The 15,431-nt window shown below is 49.4% G+C and overlaps 2 protein-coding genes across 2 annotated transcripts; one reads left to right on the top strand and one right to left on the bottom strand.

The window, feature by feature from the left end:
- Positions 1-235: 235 nt before the first annotated feature.
- On the bottom strand, positions 236-3,216 carry ARF5 (ADP ribosylation factor 5). The gene is made up of 6 exons (XM_054564573.1): positions 3,019-3,216; positions 2,412-2,492; positions 1,973-2,082; positions 1,454-1,525; positions 826-951; positions 236-710 (listed from the first exon to the last, which is right to left on the bottom strand). Exons 1-6 carry the CDS (start codon positions 3,083-3,085, stop codon positions 624-626), a joined length of 543 nt encoding a protein of 180 aa, XP_054420548.1. The 5' UTR covers positions 3,086-3,216; the 3' UTR covers positions 236-623.
- A 2,810-nt stretch (positions 3,217-6,026) lies between these two features.
- On the top strand, positions 6,027-11,342 carry GCC1 (GRIP and coiled-coil domain containing 1). The gene is made up of 2 exons (XM_054564000.1): positions 6,027-7,431; positions 8,526-11,342. Exons 1-2 carry the CDS (start codon positions 6,400-6,402, stop codon positions 9,819-9,821), a joined length of 2,328 nt encoding a protein of 775 aa, XP_054419975.1. The 5' UTR covers positions 6,027-6,399; the 3' UTR covers positions 9,822-11,342.
- The last annotated feature ends 4,089 nt before the right edge of the window (positions 11,343-15,431 follow it).

Below are 15,431 nucleotides of genomic sequence, written 5' to 3'. Positions count from 1 at the left end.
AATTGGAGAAATAGCATTTCCTCCACTGGAACCCCTGAAGTACTTCCAGCCTTAAGAATAAGGAGAGAGAAGTTGAGCAGGATGAAGGAAGCAATGCACATGCGTGTGCTTGGGGAGGTGGGGGTTGGCCCTGGAGCCTTAGGGGCTTCGAGCCTCTGCTATATTGTCTCTTTGCACCCAACTACCCAGCCCCCCCTTCTAGGTTACAGACAACACCACGTACAAACCACAGCAAATTTATTACTCAATATCCAGTGCCATTTCATAGCACCACCCGGAGCCCTCACCTGCCCTCCCCACCTGGCCCCAAGGGTATGCTCAAAATGGGAAAAAACAAAAGTAAACCCAGGTCCCTGCTCCTCCTCTAGAAGAAGGATCCTCAGCCCTGGAAGCCCCTTCCACAGGTCCCAGCAGGCAGCAGAGTGGACCCCTCTGTGCCCAGAGAGCAAGGCTCCAAACTCCAACAACAGAGAGAACATGCAGGCAGGAGGGGCAGGAGCAGAGGCCTGTGTCTGCGGGAGGTGGGGCAGAAGGGCAGGGCACTGCCTGAGGAGTCCGGGAGTCTGGTCATCCCGGAGATGCACGCGGGAGCTTCTGGGCAGCAGGGGCCGGCCCCTGGTTGGTTAGCGCTTCGAGAGCTCATGGGACAGCCAGTCCAGCCCATCGTAGAGGCCTGTACCCTGGGTGGCACAGGTGGCCTGGACATACCACTGTGGGGAGAAGGGAAGAAAGAGGTTAGTAGCAGGGAATAAAGTGGGGGGGGGCGGGGGATGCATTTACTTCCTCCCCAGTCTATGGCTCCCTTGGGAGAGGCAGGGTTCTCACCGTGCGACTGCGCAAGTGCTGCAGGCCCAGCTTGTCAGTCAGTTCGCTCACGGGCATGGCATTGGGCATGTCCTGCTTGTTGGCAAAGACCAGCAGCACCGCATCCCGCAGCTCGTCCTCCTGCAGCTGAGAGAGGCCAAGGGGATGGAATCTGGCATCCTATGGGGTCCCAAGGCTCCCTCTTACCTGCTATGTAGGGGAACTCCCTTTTCTACCTTCTGGTATTAGTGGGAAAAACATGGTATTGTCTAGTCTACTGCTGAACACAAGACACAGAGTTATAAATCAGCCGGCCATCTTGGCCTTAAGTTCAGAAAGGGCCTTTTTTTTAAATTTGAGTAAATGCCCTAGTCAAAATGACAGCATTTACAAATGCAAAAGCAAGAACGTAAGATGATATTTCTCTCCACCACATATTCCCCTCTCCCCAGATGAAAAGACATGAATATTCAAGTCCTATACTTGTTACTTGACCCAAGTTCAAAACAGGGTGAGAGTCTCTTTGTATCTGTGTTCACAAAGAGAAACACACATTCGAGGCCTGTGAGGCATTTCCTGACCTTCATACCAGGATGGAGGTCTCTGTCTCCACCCTGAGGGCTCAGTTCCCAGGGCCCTGAGTGCTCACCATCTTCTGGAGTTCATCAGCAGATTCTTGGACGCGCTCTCGGTCATTACTGTCCACCACAAAAATGAGGCCCTGGGCGGGGGGAAGGCAGAAGGGAAGGAGAAGCAATCACTCCCGCCCAGGACGTACCTTAGTCTGGCTCCTTCTCTTTCTGTGTCTAAACCCTTTTCATCTAGTAAACTTCCACTAAGGCTCTGCAGACGTCTTAGCACAAACTGGAGACACCCTGCAAAGGATACAACTTCTGCTCTCAGGCAAGAAATCTAGCTAAAAGACAAGCCTGAGGACAGGGAAAGACATGTGATGAGAGCCAAAGGCAGCCTGAGCTCCGGACCCAGAACCTTGCTTCCCAGAACACACAAAAGGTGGCTGAAGGATGAGTAGAGGCAAGCTCACAAAAGGAAGGTTGAAGGGGGTAAGGCTTTTTCCTAGCACAGGGGCCCAGCCTTGGCCAACATCTGGGTCTTCCTAACCTGAACACCACCTCCCCTGGGGTTGGGGAAATACCCCCGCCCCCACCTGAGTGTTCTGGAAGTAGTGCCTCCACAGAGGCCGAATCTTGTCCTGGCCTCCCACGTCCCAGACTGTGAAACAGATGTTCTTGTATTCCACTGTTTCCACATTGAATCCTGCAGATGATTGGGAAAAATATGAGAAAAAAGTATAGAAAGGAAGGGCCGCGCTAAAACTACGTGGATTCAGCAGGGACACAAAACCAGAAGGCAGTGATCAAAACCCAAAGGAACAGAAGCCCAGAGGACCAGCAGTCCACAGACGGGGCGGGGCTAGGTGACATCCAGCCCTCCTCAACACCACCCAGCGCGTACAGATACTGTGACCCACTTCTCAGGTAGCTGTATCTGGTGTCAGCTCCCACTACTGGATGGAGAATGGGGAGTAGACCCCGAGGAGGTCAGCCGCCTGCACCTTCTCCTCCCAATCTTGCTTACAGACTCACCAATGGTGGGAATGGTGGTGACAATCTCTCCCAACTTCAGCTTGTACAGGATTGTGGTCTTGCCAGCTGCATCCAAGCCAACTGCAAAGGAGAGGGGCATAGAGACAGAGATGAGCGTGAGGGAGCCCCCTAGGGACCAGGAAAGGGGAGAGCCCAGGACAGCTGACAGTGCCGGGGGCGGAGAGCCCGAGTGCCTCCAGGTGCGCGAGGTTGTCCACCTTCCGGGCCTTGAGGGTAGTCTGGTTGGTGAGCGCCAACTACTGACCCCAAAGCGGGAGAAGAGGGGCGGGAGAGGGCTGGGGGTGTCAGGTCACAGGAGGAGGGCCGCGCTCCTTTTAAAAGTCGTTTCCAAGGGCGGAATCCTCCCTTCTTACCAGCCGGACTAGGGCGGAGGGAGCGTCACCCCGCCCAGGCCCGCAGCTCCCGGTCTCAGGCCCCGGGGGCGGCACTGAAGACTGTAACCCTCCCGACAATAGCGGCCCCAGGGTTTAGGAGGTGGGTGACTCAGGATCAGAGATCTGGTGAGCTGGGCGGGAGGTACGCGGGGGCGGGAGGGCTGCGCGGGGGCCGGAGCTCCTGTCCGGGCCGCGCGCTCGATCTGCCTCACCCATGAGGATCCGCATCTGCTTCTTCCCGAAGATCCGCGAAAAGAGCGCGGACACGGTGAGGCCCATGGCGGGGCCCGGGGGAGGGGGCACTGGCACAGACACGGGGTGCAGGCTGGAACCGGCCGGCCGCGGGGGGATGGGGCTCGGCAGCAAGAGGAGGAGGTACCGCCACCGCCTCCGCGCGTCCCGGCCCGCTGTACGTCACTGCGGACCCGCCCCCGTCCGGGTCCCGCCCCCAGCTCCGCCCCCGCCCCGCCCGGCGGCTCAGACCCGTGCAAAAACTGAAGCTGAGCCCGCCGCCAGACTGGGTCCTCCGCCCGCTTTTTATCAAAGAGGAAAGGGTCAGGATTTTCCCACGTTCCTAGCGCTCCTGTCACATTTGTGGCTGCTAAACCAGCAGCCCGAGCAGGGCCGAGGAAAGCTTTTCACACCCCACAGCGGCTCCCATCCCCATCATCAGTGGCTGGCCAGAGGGCTTTGGTTTGTGGCGTGCAGCCCACACTGGGCTCCGATTTAAACTCTGGGTAACTAGCAGCATCAACCGTGTGCACCACCCTCTCATGGATGCTGAAGCTCCGTGCAGGTGTCTTAGACCTCCCTTTTGCTCCCTCAGCTCCCAGGGAGGGGTTTCTAGTATAGTAGGTGGTTCAGGGACCGTAGAATCCCAAAAGGGGTGCACCAGAGGTGAGGGAAGAAGATGCCCGAGTGCTAGGTGGCTTTCACGGTTTCCCTAAAAGGCCTGCTTCATAGATTCCGAAACATCGGAACCAGTGGATAATTCCCAGCTCTGGGCGGCGCGGTCGCAGACCCTACCTCATACTAAAGAACTCGGCCTTCGCCTCGATGGGCCTAGAAGCAAAATACCTTTCCGTCTGGACCCAGGCAGCCTCTCTGAAGCTTCTTCCTCACTTTGCCACGGGCCTAAAGCCTAGATTTTAAGTGCACACCTCTCCAGGATATTGTGAGGATCTTATTCCTTAGATCCGAAGAACTTCAGTGATTTCCCCCCTCAGCGTCTGAGGGGGACGTAGTAAGATAGCAGAGACCGGGTCAATGTCAGGCTTTTGCTTAACAAATGCTTGCTGGGTAGAACTGGACTGATAGGTTGCTCAGTGGAGCAAGTGCAGGTGGTTTGCTTATTCTGGATCCCAGTAACCTAAGAGCAACGGTTTATGGACTAGAGGTGGTGAGGTGAGCTGGGAATCAGAGAACCTCATTCATTTATTCAACAAATATTGAATCCCCATATGTGCCATTGTTCCTGGTTCATATCTTCATATCTCAGTTCTGCCTTTTTTTTTTTTTGAGGCCTTGCCTTCAACAATCCTCATAACTTGTCATTTTTAACTATGAATAGAGACTAATACCTGCCCTATCTCAGGAGGTTATGGTGAAGAATAAGATGATGAGATAGTGTATCTGAATGTTTTGTATAATGCAGCTGGATGTTACCTGAGCTCTAAGAAACTGGGTCTGAACAGACCTCCAGAGCCTGCTCCATCCTGTCCTGCAAAGCCTGTAGAGAGAACAACAGACTTTGGGCGCCAGGTAGATGGGCATGACTTACTTCTTCAGTGATAGACTTGTATTCCTAAGAAGGATTTTACAAGGCCAAAGAGTACATTTAAAAGAGTCTCAGTATAATAACACAACTAGTGGTGAACAAGTCAGGTCAGTTCTACATCTTTAGCTCTTTTACTAACTTCTTTCTTTCATCCCTGTTGTCACTGCCTTATTTCACTACCATCTCTTCCCATGATTGAATTACCAGCAGCCTCCTCACAGGTCTTCTGTCCTTTGGTATTGCCACTTAGTCATACAAGTCTTGATAATGCCACTCTTGGGATTAAAATTTAGTGTTTTGTTATCACACAGGACAAAATCTAAATGCCTTTATTTGGGTCCCGACCCACTATGCCAGTGTCATGTTTTTGCCACCTCCTTCACACACATCCCCTAAACTACTGCCTTGAGATGACACAATGCTTTCCAGGTAAGCCAGGCTCCCTGATGCCCTAAGAGTCCTTGTAATCTTTTCCCTCTGCCTGGAATAGTTGTTTCTCTCCTCTCTAGTTAGGTAGGCAATCACTCCTCATCCTTTAAATCCCGAAGTATTTTTTCCCCGAGAGCCTTCTCTGCCTCCCCTAGATAGGCCTCCCTCCTAACTACCATTTTACTTTAAATATACTTATGCATACTGGCATGGTGGCAGGACTTGTATTTGCATGCCTGATTCCTCACTGGATATGAGTTCCCTGAGGACAGGACCTTGTCTCTTCATGGTGATCATTTGGCACAGCACTTGGTATGTTGAGAGTGGGATTGATCTGCATAGACTTCCTAAACTTGTACTGCGTGACCTTGGGCATGTCACTTAACTTCTCTGCACATTATATTTACTACGAATAGGGACCATATCTGTAAAATAGACCTAATAATACCCACTGAGCAGAATTATTGTAAAGACTACATAGTAAACCACTTGTGAAGCGCCTGGAATATAGTTCGCACTTGGAACAGACATATTGGCTATAGGGCGCCCTCTACAAACATTTGTTGAATCAACTCAGCAGACTCGGAAAGGGTGCTAATAATTATGATGCTCTAATACGTCTACTACGTGCCAAACACTGTCCTACAAAGGGTTGCCGTTTTCTAAAATGAGAGTCTTAATTGTTGTCCTTTACGGACAAAGGTACTGATAATGGGGACGTGTCACTCTCGAATGTTTGGTGAGGACTCAGTGCGACGTCGCCCTTGTCCCTTGCTGCTCGTAGCCAGAGGGCAAGCTCAGGCGAACCTCTCGAAACCATCACTAGCGTGTCCTCAACTTGTGCTGGCTCTGCTATTCCGGAGAGTGGTCGACTTGCAGCCGCGCTAGATTCTCAACAGGTGACCTCTTACACGCGGGCTTACTCTTAGTCCGGTCCTCTCCGAGACCACTGGGGGCGGAGCCTGTGGCGTCATGTTGTCGTCACTTCCAGCGGACCCGGAAGCGCCCTTGACAGGCAGCTGTAGTTAGGAAGTCGCGGTGGCGCTGAGATTAGCTTAAACCCTTGGGGACAGGGGGCACCGGGCCGGCCGGGGCTGCTGTGGCCGGTGGGAGCAGGGAACGCGGAGCGGCCTCCGGGCAGCGCGGGCAAGGCCGGGAAGTGAGCTCTTCTTGTGCTGGCGTCGCCCCGCCTCTAGGCTAGGACCCGCCCCCGCCCTCCGTGCCGGGGTCCCCGGGGCGCTCTGCCAGGCTGCCCCGGCTCCCCGCGTCGGCCTCGGACAGCTGGGAGGAGCGGGTGTGCGGCCTCGGGGGCAACCACGTCCGCCAGCGTCTTCGCGACTATCGGGCTCCCCGAAAGCTGACGTGGAACGACCAGTTGTGAACCCTCATGGAGAAGTTTGGGATGAATTTCGGGGGCGGACCGAGCAAGAAGGACCTGCTGGAGACCATTGAGACCCAGAAGCAGCAGCTCACCCAGTACCAGGCACGTCTCAAGGATGTGGTCCGCGCCTATAAAAGCCTACTGAAAGAGAAAGAGGCGCTAGAGGCCAGCATCAAGGTGCTGTCGGTATCCCACGAGGCAGATGTGGGCCTCGCAAGTGTCCAGCCTCCAGGCCTCACCTGTCCTGACTCCGTGGATGACCGATATTCCACTAACAGCGAGGATAGCACTGGGACCGCCACGAGCTTGGATACCACGGCCAGTCTCACTAGCACCAAGAGTGAGTTTGGGGCAGAAGATGACAGACTGGCCCGTGGACCACCACCTCTCAAGTCCGAGGAGGCCAGTGGTTCGGAGAGCGGTGTTAGCAGTAGCAGTGGGGATGGCCCATCTGCAGGTGGGGAGGTGGACAAACGACTGCACCAGCTGAAGACTCAGTTGGCTACTTTGACTAGCTCTTTGGCCACAGTTACCCAGGAGAAGTCCCGCATGGAAGCTTCTTACCTGGCTGACAAGAAGAAGATGAAACAGGACCTAGAAGATGCCAGTAAAAAGGCAGAGGAGGAGAGGGACCGTCTGGAGAGAGAACTGAAGGAGCTGCAGGAGCAGATAGCAGAAACCAAAGCCCGACTTATCACACAACAGCACGATCGGGCCCAAGAGCAGAGCGACCATGCCTTGATGCTGCGGGAGCTCCAGAAACTGCTGCAGGAGGAGAGAACCCAGCGCCAAAACTTGGAGCTTCAGTTAGAAGAGACTCGAGAAGCCCTGGCGGGGCAGGCCTATGCCGCCGGTCAGATGGAAGGGTTTGAACTGCAGACCAAACAGCTGACCCAGGAGGTGGAGGAGCTCAAAGGTGAGCTGCAGGCTCTTCGCGGTGAGAAGAATCGGCCAGACCCCCGGCTGCAGGAGCTTCAGGAAGAGGCTGCCTGCCTTAAGAGCCATTTCCAGTCTCAGTTGCAACAGGAAATGAGGAAGGTAATTATCTTCATCTTCTTCAAACAGTCATTTAGCCTGAACTGGAAAATATTAAGGTTTCTTTTTTTGTCTCTTTTGATAGTTAGATCTAAATGGCTGCTCTGTCAGTTTGGTTGGGTTTTTTTTTTTAATCCTCACTGGAGGGTATGTTTTGATTTGGGGGGCGGGCAGAGAGAAAGAGAGAGAGAGAAACATCGATCAGTTGCCTCCCAAATGCACCCCTCCTGGAGATCTAACCCACAACCTAAAGGTATGTGCCCTGACCTGGGATTGAACCTGCAACCTTTTGGTGTATGGGTGACATTTCAGCCAGCTGCCACTTGGCCAGGGCTGCTCTGTCAGTTTTTGATGCTTTTCAAAAAGTTTTTATCTGTGAGTGCTGGGAATTCCTGTTCTGTGTGGTGTTGACAGTATCTACAGAGTGCGCTTCCAAAAGGATGGGGAGTTTCTGAGTGCAGGCCAGGTCGGAGCCAGACGGCTCTGAGCCCCTGGGCATTGGCATCTTGCCCACTGTGCTCTGCAGAGCAGTATTGTAGTAGCTATGCAAGAAAGGTAGTGTGTTTGCTTGTAGGTATATGCCTTTATGTAGGGGGCAATGGGAATTTTCTCCGAAGAAATGACCTTTGTAATTACTTTCAGTCAGTATTTGCCTTTTCTTTAAAGGTATGCTATTTTTCAGTGCATACCCGTTCAATGTATAGAGCTCCAACTCAGTTTTGAACTTTCCAAGAATATTAGAAGGGGAAAAGAATGTCATCTGATTTCTTAAAAGGATTTGGGGGAGTACATGATAAATAAGGATAACATATTTAATATGTGAGTTCAGTGTATGATAGAAGAAAGTGGAAGCACTGAAGCAGAATATAAGCAGATATACAAATGTTCTTAATATTGATTGGTATAACTTGTGACCGGGAGCAGAACCGAAGCAGGATACAGGGACTTTTATTAGCTCCCAAGACAACAGAAAAATCCCCAGTTTCCATTCCGGTCAGGTCAATCCCCATCCTTTTGCTTCCCTCTCTTGCTGTCTGAAAGGTTCCCATAGGGCTTTGTGGCTTTTCTGGATGCATCACTCTTCCCTTGTTTTACAGACAGCCCTTATGGAGGACCAACTACGCCAGCAATCTCAGCTGGAGGAGCAGAGGGTGGCAGCCCTGGAGAACCAAATCTCCGAGGTGTCGGAACTGCTGGGCACCTATGAGAAAGCCAAGCAGAAGGACCAGCTGGCCATCCAGAAGCTGAAGGAGCGCGTTCTGCAGCTGGACCTGGAGAACAAGACGCTGGCTCTTGCAGTCTCCAGCCGGTCCCCTCTAGACAGCCACGCGGAAGAGTCCAGTCTGGACGTCAATGTCCTGAAGGATAAGATGGAAAAGCTGAAGCGGCTATTGCAGGTGGCAGCCAGGAAAAGCCAGGTGACCTTGGATGTAGAGAAGCTCTGCGACCTGGAGATAATGCCCAGCTCCGAGGCCGCCGATGGAGAGAAGGCGACTGCGCTTTACTACCAACAGGAGTTGAAACAGCTGAAGGAAGAGTTTGAGAGGTACAAGATGAGAGCACAGGTTGTCCTCAAGAGCAAGAACACCAAAGACGGTAACCTGGCCAAGGAGCTGGAGGAAGCCCAGGAGCAACTTGCAGAGCTGAAGGAGAAGTATATCTCCCTGCGGCTGTCCTGTGACGAGCTCGAGCGCCAGCACCAGCAGGAGGCCGAGAACTGGAAGCAGGAGCTGGCCCGGCTGCAGCATCACCACCGGCAGGAACTGGAGCGGAGCCAGCTGGACTTCAGGGACCGCACGCTGAAACTGGAGGAGGAGTTGCACAAGCAGCGGGACCGTGCCCTGGCTGTGCTGGCCGAGAAGGACTTGGAGCTGGAGCAGCTGCGGTCTCTGGCCTTGTCTTCTGTGCTGCCTGGACGCAGAAGCCCTGTGGGTGGTGGGGGTCCTGGGGACCCGGGTGACACAGCTTCCCCAGATAATCTGACCCAAGCACTTGAACTTGCTGCGGCCAACGAGCCCACTTTCTTCCTGTATGCTGAGCAGTTGGCCCGCAAGGAGGTAGAGATCACATTGCTGAGGAAGCAGAAACACAGGCTGGAGATGGAGGTGCATCAGCTGCAGGAACGGCTGCTGGAGGAGGAGGAGCGGCATCGGGAGGAGGTTGGAGTCCTGCAGAGCCACATTGAGAAGAACATCAGGGACCAGAGCAGGGAGGGAGCCAACCTGGAGTACCTCAAAAACATCATCTACCGCTTTCTGACCTTGCCTGACAGCCTGGGCCGCCAGCAGACGCTCACAGCTATCCTGACTATCTTGCATTTCAGTCCAGAGGAGAAACAAGTAATAATGCGGCTCCCACCTGGTGGTAGCTGGTGGCCTTCTGGCAAGAGATGATGCCATTTTCACTAACTCCTGAAATTTCTGTGCCTCTTATGTGGGAAGGGACAGGCTCTGGTTTCTACTGCCTCTTCTCACTTTATGATTTTTTTCTTCACTGTGCTGAACTAGGAGGAGTCTTCAAAGTGGGGTGGAATTTTCTGCCAAATGCCATTAATTCCACTTTATCCTTGTGCCCTAGAGATGCTGGAAGTGTTGGGACAGCATTTTCTATTGGGGTGTGTGTGTGAGAAGGAGTTGGGGGAGAGGTTAGGATTGAGAAGTGCAAAAGTTGGGGAAGTGGGGAGAATATTTGGAGTTAAGACTTTTCGTTTTAATATTACGCTTCTAGCGGAGAGCTAGGAGTAGGTGTGACTCCAAAGGGAGTTCAGTTAATTTCTAACCACGCACAAGAACCAGCTGTTTTCTTCCTCATCACAATCTGAGTCTGGTCCACTGCTGCCCCGATTATCTGGGGACATAAATCCAGGCTGGACAGGGACCAGGAAGTTTGAAATAGTGACAGATTGTCCACCAGTCCAAAGGGCCAAGAAATAGTTCGTCCCAGAAGCGGGAGGCTTGGTCTCGTTAGGGCTGGGTCTGACCTAATCAATCTGGATGAAACACATCAATTTTGACCATTTTGATTTTAAGGATTTCCTGAGTGACCTCCTTTTAGCTTGGATGGGGTTATAATACACCTTTCACACTTGTCCCTTCCTTAACCGGCCTGTTTAAGGCTGTCCTGAGAGTGCGAGTGAATGACTGCTATCTTTTCTTCAGTGTTGAACTTCCATTAAGACAAAGAAAATCCTAGCTTCTCACAGGGAGGGGTCCTGTTAGGAAGCTCTGATCCTCTTGGATGCGAGGAAATTGCTCAGATTTATAGGGAAAAGAAGGAAGATTTGCTGCAGAAGATTCCAGGAGGTTGCTGGTACCCTCACAGGAAAATGGTGGAAGTTCAGGCAAGGCTTGAGGTGGGTACTTGCTGCTCTGTGGACAGCATTCTGGCTACATCCCCACGTCCCTACAAGCAAAGTGTTCATGGGTTACTGTCACCAGGGTGTTGGGCCCACTCCTTAGGGAGGTAACAGAGTTTCAGTCCACAGTCCTCATCTTCCCACAGGTGTTACTATAACTTCTCCTCCTGTGGGGTTTCTTACATTTGGTGTTGCATAAGTAAATTAATTCAGCCCTTAAGGAAAGGAGGGACTCAGAAGAGTCAGGGTCAAACAGTACCAATTCCTCTGTTTGTGCCTTGCTCCCGCTGGTTTTAGAAATCTTTGGACCCTAAAGACCAACGCTTTGCCACTCATTGGACTAGTCTGTATCTTTCTGTTATTTTGTCATAGAGCTCTGTTTTGTGAGGGTTTGGGGTGCAGAAGACTTTAATTAAATGTTCAGACTGGGAAGCTGGGTGACCTGGACTAACTACAAACTACAAACAATGCACAGACCTAATGGAACAGAAGTGATGATGTGTTCAAATGTTAATAACATAAACCATGGAATCATTAAACCCGAACAACTTGACCTGTGTGCTTTCTCTTTTTAATATTTTTTTTTAGATTTTATTTATTTTTAAAGAGAGGACAAGGTGGGGGAGAAAGGGAGAGAAACATTAACTGGGGAGCTGACCTGCAACCCTTGCATGTGCCCTGATTGGGAATTGAACTGGCAACCCTTCAGTTTACAGGCTGGCACTCAATCCACTGAGCCAAACTAGCCAGGGTAACCTGTGTGCTTTCTTAGTGGTACATATTCATCTGGACACAAATAGAGTGTGAACGTAAATGGCAAGTCCATGAGCCTGAAGCTAGGAACAAGTGCCTCATGCTTTAACTGCCTCGGTTACAACCCCCCCCTTTTTTTTTTTTTTTTGAAGTCTGGAATCATGTGTGCAGGCAGCTACATTGGAAAAAGATGCCTTATGTTTAGTGAGTGGGCTTGAAACTTCCATAGTTACTCCTTTAAACTTTAGAAGTAATCTCTTTATGAATGCTGTATTAGGTTTCAAATCAGGATTCATGATGTTCTGGAAGTTTCTCAGGATATCAAGCTAAACTTAATCACCATTTAATTTTCTTACCTGGTCCCCTTAAATGTAGGATTGTATCATTATTACTTCTAGGTGGTTTTGAACAGAACAGAAAGATTCACAATCTCAGTTGCTTTCTTGGGACTAAGAATTCCTGTGCTTTTGACCTTTGAAAAGATACCAAATGGCAAAGAAGCAAGTCAATTTCTGATTAGTAGTTTTAAATATCCATATACACAAGGCTGTGAATGCTCCCAACTTAAATGAAAAGACTTGGTCCTTTCCTACCCTTAAGGACACACAAATTCCTTGTCTCCCCACCCCTTCCCCGCAAATAAGCTTTTCAGTTATTTTATTGGTTTGCTTGTGCTAGATAATCTTAGAAAAGAAATGGAGAGAAAGAGAAAGAATTGAGATCAGATGCAGTCAATAAGGTTTCCTTGGGTTCTGGTCCTACAACATCGGACAGTGCATGAGTGTGTCAATAAGGTAATGGGACTGAACCTTGTTTAGCTATTACCACATCAATCAGGAGAATCACTGAGGAGAAGAGAGGAAGAAAGTGGCAGCAAGACAAGTTGACAACTTAAGGGCTTTCTGCACACCCCCCCTCCCCCCGCCGCCCCAGCCCCAGTTGGGTACCTCTGACCTGGGGAATAAATGTCCATATGTCATGCCTTTGATGTTGTAAGTCCCTGTCTGTTACTCAGAACCCTAAGGCTCTTGGCCTTGTCCTGATAAGCTGCTGCTCCAGGGTGTTTTGCTAAGTCTTCTGGAGTGGACAGCAACACCATGTTGAGCTGTAATTTGGACCCATTATATCATTTACTTCTCACAGGCGTTACTATCCCCTATTTTATACATGAGGAAGAAGAGACTGAAATGTTAAATTTACCCAAGATCATGTAACTGGTAGATGTCTGGACCAGGTCTGATTAACCCCAAAGCCTGCTTAATCTGGGTGGGCTCCTGTCTTCTCAGGACTTGAGGGTCAGGGTCAGTCTCCATAGATGATTTCTAGGGATGGAGAGACTGATGTCTAGGTTTAACTGAGCTGGTTCAAATGGAGAGTAAATCTCTAGCTATAAATTGCAGTCAAGCAAAGCTGCTCTGCTATAGAGTTAAACAGGCAACACTGATTCTTCATAAGAGTTCTAGAGTGCTCTGTCCCCCAAGTTCTAGGGGGCTGCTAATTTTAGAACTAGGATCATTTAATTAAAGGAGGGCTGGGTAACAGCTAACGCTATAGTGTGTTCCAACTGTAACCTCTAATCAAGCTGGGGAAACAGCTGTGGGAATTGGAAATTGAGCACTAATGAATGGGTCACTCCCTCCCTCTCACTCTCTTCCCCTGCTTCTCCTGAGCAGCCTGGTTATTGATGAATGTTGGAGTAAGAAACTAGATTCAGACATCCTGGGTTGAAATCTCAGTCCAATCTCCCACCAGCTGTAGGACCTTGATAAATTACATGATCTCTCTGAACTCAGTTTGCTTGTAATGGGGGACTATACTATCAATTTCTAGGTTATATCCTCAGAAGTTCGATTGAGCTCTTCTGAGTTCAAGTCCTGGGTTTTTTAACCATAAATGTTGCTCTAAACAGAAAGAAAAGTAACGATTCTTTTATCAAGTGCCTGCCTATGAAACAGATGGCTTGCATTTTCCACACATTATTTTACTAATTCTTATAACAGTCTTGTGAAGCATATCTACTTTGCAGATGAGCAAACGGGAGGCATGGCGAGAAGAATTGCCCAAGGCCCTGAGTGACTAATGACAGAACTATGATTCAAACACGCTTGTTTATCTGAACTGTGGCCCACGTTCTTTCTGCTGCCTGTGTTGTCTTCCAGCAGAGGGCAACGTGGAATACTGAAAATATGTGGCTCTGAGAAATGGAGGGGGCTGTGTTTCGGCCGGCCTGGGGAAGAAAGGGTCCTTGCCCAGGTAGTCCTCCCTTCAGTGGCAACCACCTGCCTTATAATTTCCCAGAAGCCTCCTTCTTTCCTAGCAGCAGAGCTCTGTCACACTGAAAGTTATGAAGTGAACTCTGTTGCAAGTCAGTTTTATGAGAATTTGAGAAGCGACAGCTTGTTTTTCCTGGGACCCAGATCTCCTGGATAACATACACATCAACTCTTCTGACAAGCCCACAGTCCAGGGAGGCCAGAAAAGTGAACGTCGCTTAGAGGCCAATGGCCCTCGTAAGGAGGCAAACCCTGTGCCTTGACTTTGGCAATGAGACCATCTCTGGCTTTGTGTAAATTCGTCCATCCTTGTGAGCTACCACTGAGGGACTAAATATTTTCTTTCGTATCTGAAAGAATGAATCTGAAAACTAGTACGTCTTTATGTGAATATGAGATTTTAAATGTAGATTACACATAAACTTTTTAAAAAATATACTTTATTGACTATGCTATTACAGTCATCTCAATTTTTCCCTTTGCCCTCTCTGCCTGATACCCCCTTTCTCTCCAGCAAGCTCCCCTGCCCTTAGTTCTTGGCCATGGGTCATGCATATAAGTTCTTTGGCTACTCGATTTCCTATATTTCCTAGATTTCCTAGATTTCCTATAACATCCCTTTGTCTATTTTGTACCTACCAATTTGTACTTCTTAATCCCTGTACCTTTCCCCTCATTCTCCCCCTTCCCTCTCCCAGCTGAAAATCCTACAAATGATCTCCATATCTAGAATTTGTTCCTGTTCTGCTTGTTTGCTTAGTTTGTTTTTTTAGATTCATTGTTGATAGTTGTGAATTTCTTGACATTTTAATTGTTCGTAGTTTTGATCTTCTTTTTCTTATATGATTCCCTTTAACATTTCATATAATAATAGCATGGTGATGATGAACTCCTTTAGCTTTACCTTGTCTGGGAAGCACTTTATCTGCCCTTCCATTCTAAATAGGAGCTTTGCTGAATAGAGTAATCTTGGTTATAGGTCCTTGCTTTTCATCACTTTGGATATTTCTGGCTAGTCACTTCTAGCCTGCAAAGTTTGTTTTGAGAAATCAGCTGACAGTCTTATGGGAACTCCTTTGTAGGTAACTGTCTCATTTTCTCTTGCTGCTTTTAAGATTCTCTCTTTATCTTTAACCTTTGGCATTTTAATTATGATCTGTCTTGGTGTGGTCCTCTTTGGGTCCAACATGTTTGGGGCTCTTTTTGCTTCCTGGACTTGTATGTCTATTTCCTTCCAAATTAGGGAAGTTTTCTTTCATTATTTTTTCAGATAGATCTTCAATTTCTTGCTCTTCTTCTCCTTCTGGCACCCCCATCATTCAGATGTTGGGATGTTTGGAAATGTCACAGAGGCTCCGAGCTTATCCTTGGTTTTTTTGAATTCTTTTTTCTTCCTGCTGTTCATATTGAGGGCTTTTCTTCTTCCTTATGTTCCAAAATATTGATTTGATTCTTGGCGTCATCCTCTCCACTGTTGGTTCCTTGTAGATTTTTCTTTATTTCACATAATGTAAACTTCATTTCTGCCTAGGTCTTTTTTATGTTGTTGAAATACCCAAGAATTCCTTAAGCATCCAGAGTATTTTGAATTCTGCATCTAATAGGTTGCTTATCTCCATTTC

Source organism: Pteronotus mesoamericanus, unplaced genomic scaffold, assembly GCF_021234165.1.
Source record: "Pteronotus mesoamericanus isolate MK-2021 breed Mesoamerican mustached bat unplaced genomic scaffold, CSHL_Meso_final scaffold_85, whole genome shotgun sequence".
Classification (NCBI taxonomy): domain Eukaryota; kingdom Metazoa; phylum Chordata; class Mammalia; order Chiroptera; family Mormoopidae; genus Pteronotus; species Pteronotus mesoamericanus.
The sequence above is the reverse complement of the archived record's forward strand: the minus strand, read 5'-3'. Positions and strand labels throughout refer to the sequence as shown.

Bases quoted from the DNA above. Each gene is read 5' to 3' on its own strand.
- ARF5 (XM_054564573.1), bottom strand. From the start codon at position 3,085: ATGGGCCTCACCGTGTCCGCGCTCTTTTCGCGGATCTTCGGGAAGAAG. The intron at 952-1,453 runs GTGAGCACTCAG...GGCCTCTCTCAG, and splicing joins CTGATGAACTCCAGAAGATG to CTGCAGGAGGACGAGCTGCG. The intron at 711-825 runs GTGAGAACCCTG...TTCTCCCCACAG, and splicing joins AGCACTTGCGCAGTCGCACG to TGGTATGTCCAGGCCACCTG.
- GCC1 (XM_054564000.1), top strand. From the start codon at position 6,400: ATGGAGAAGTTTGGGATGAATTTCGGGGGCGGACCGAGCAAGAAGGAC. The intron at 7,432-8,525 runs GTAATTATCTTC...CTTGTTTTACAG, and splicing joins TGCAACAGGAAATGAGGAAG to ACAGCCCTTATGGAGGACCA.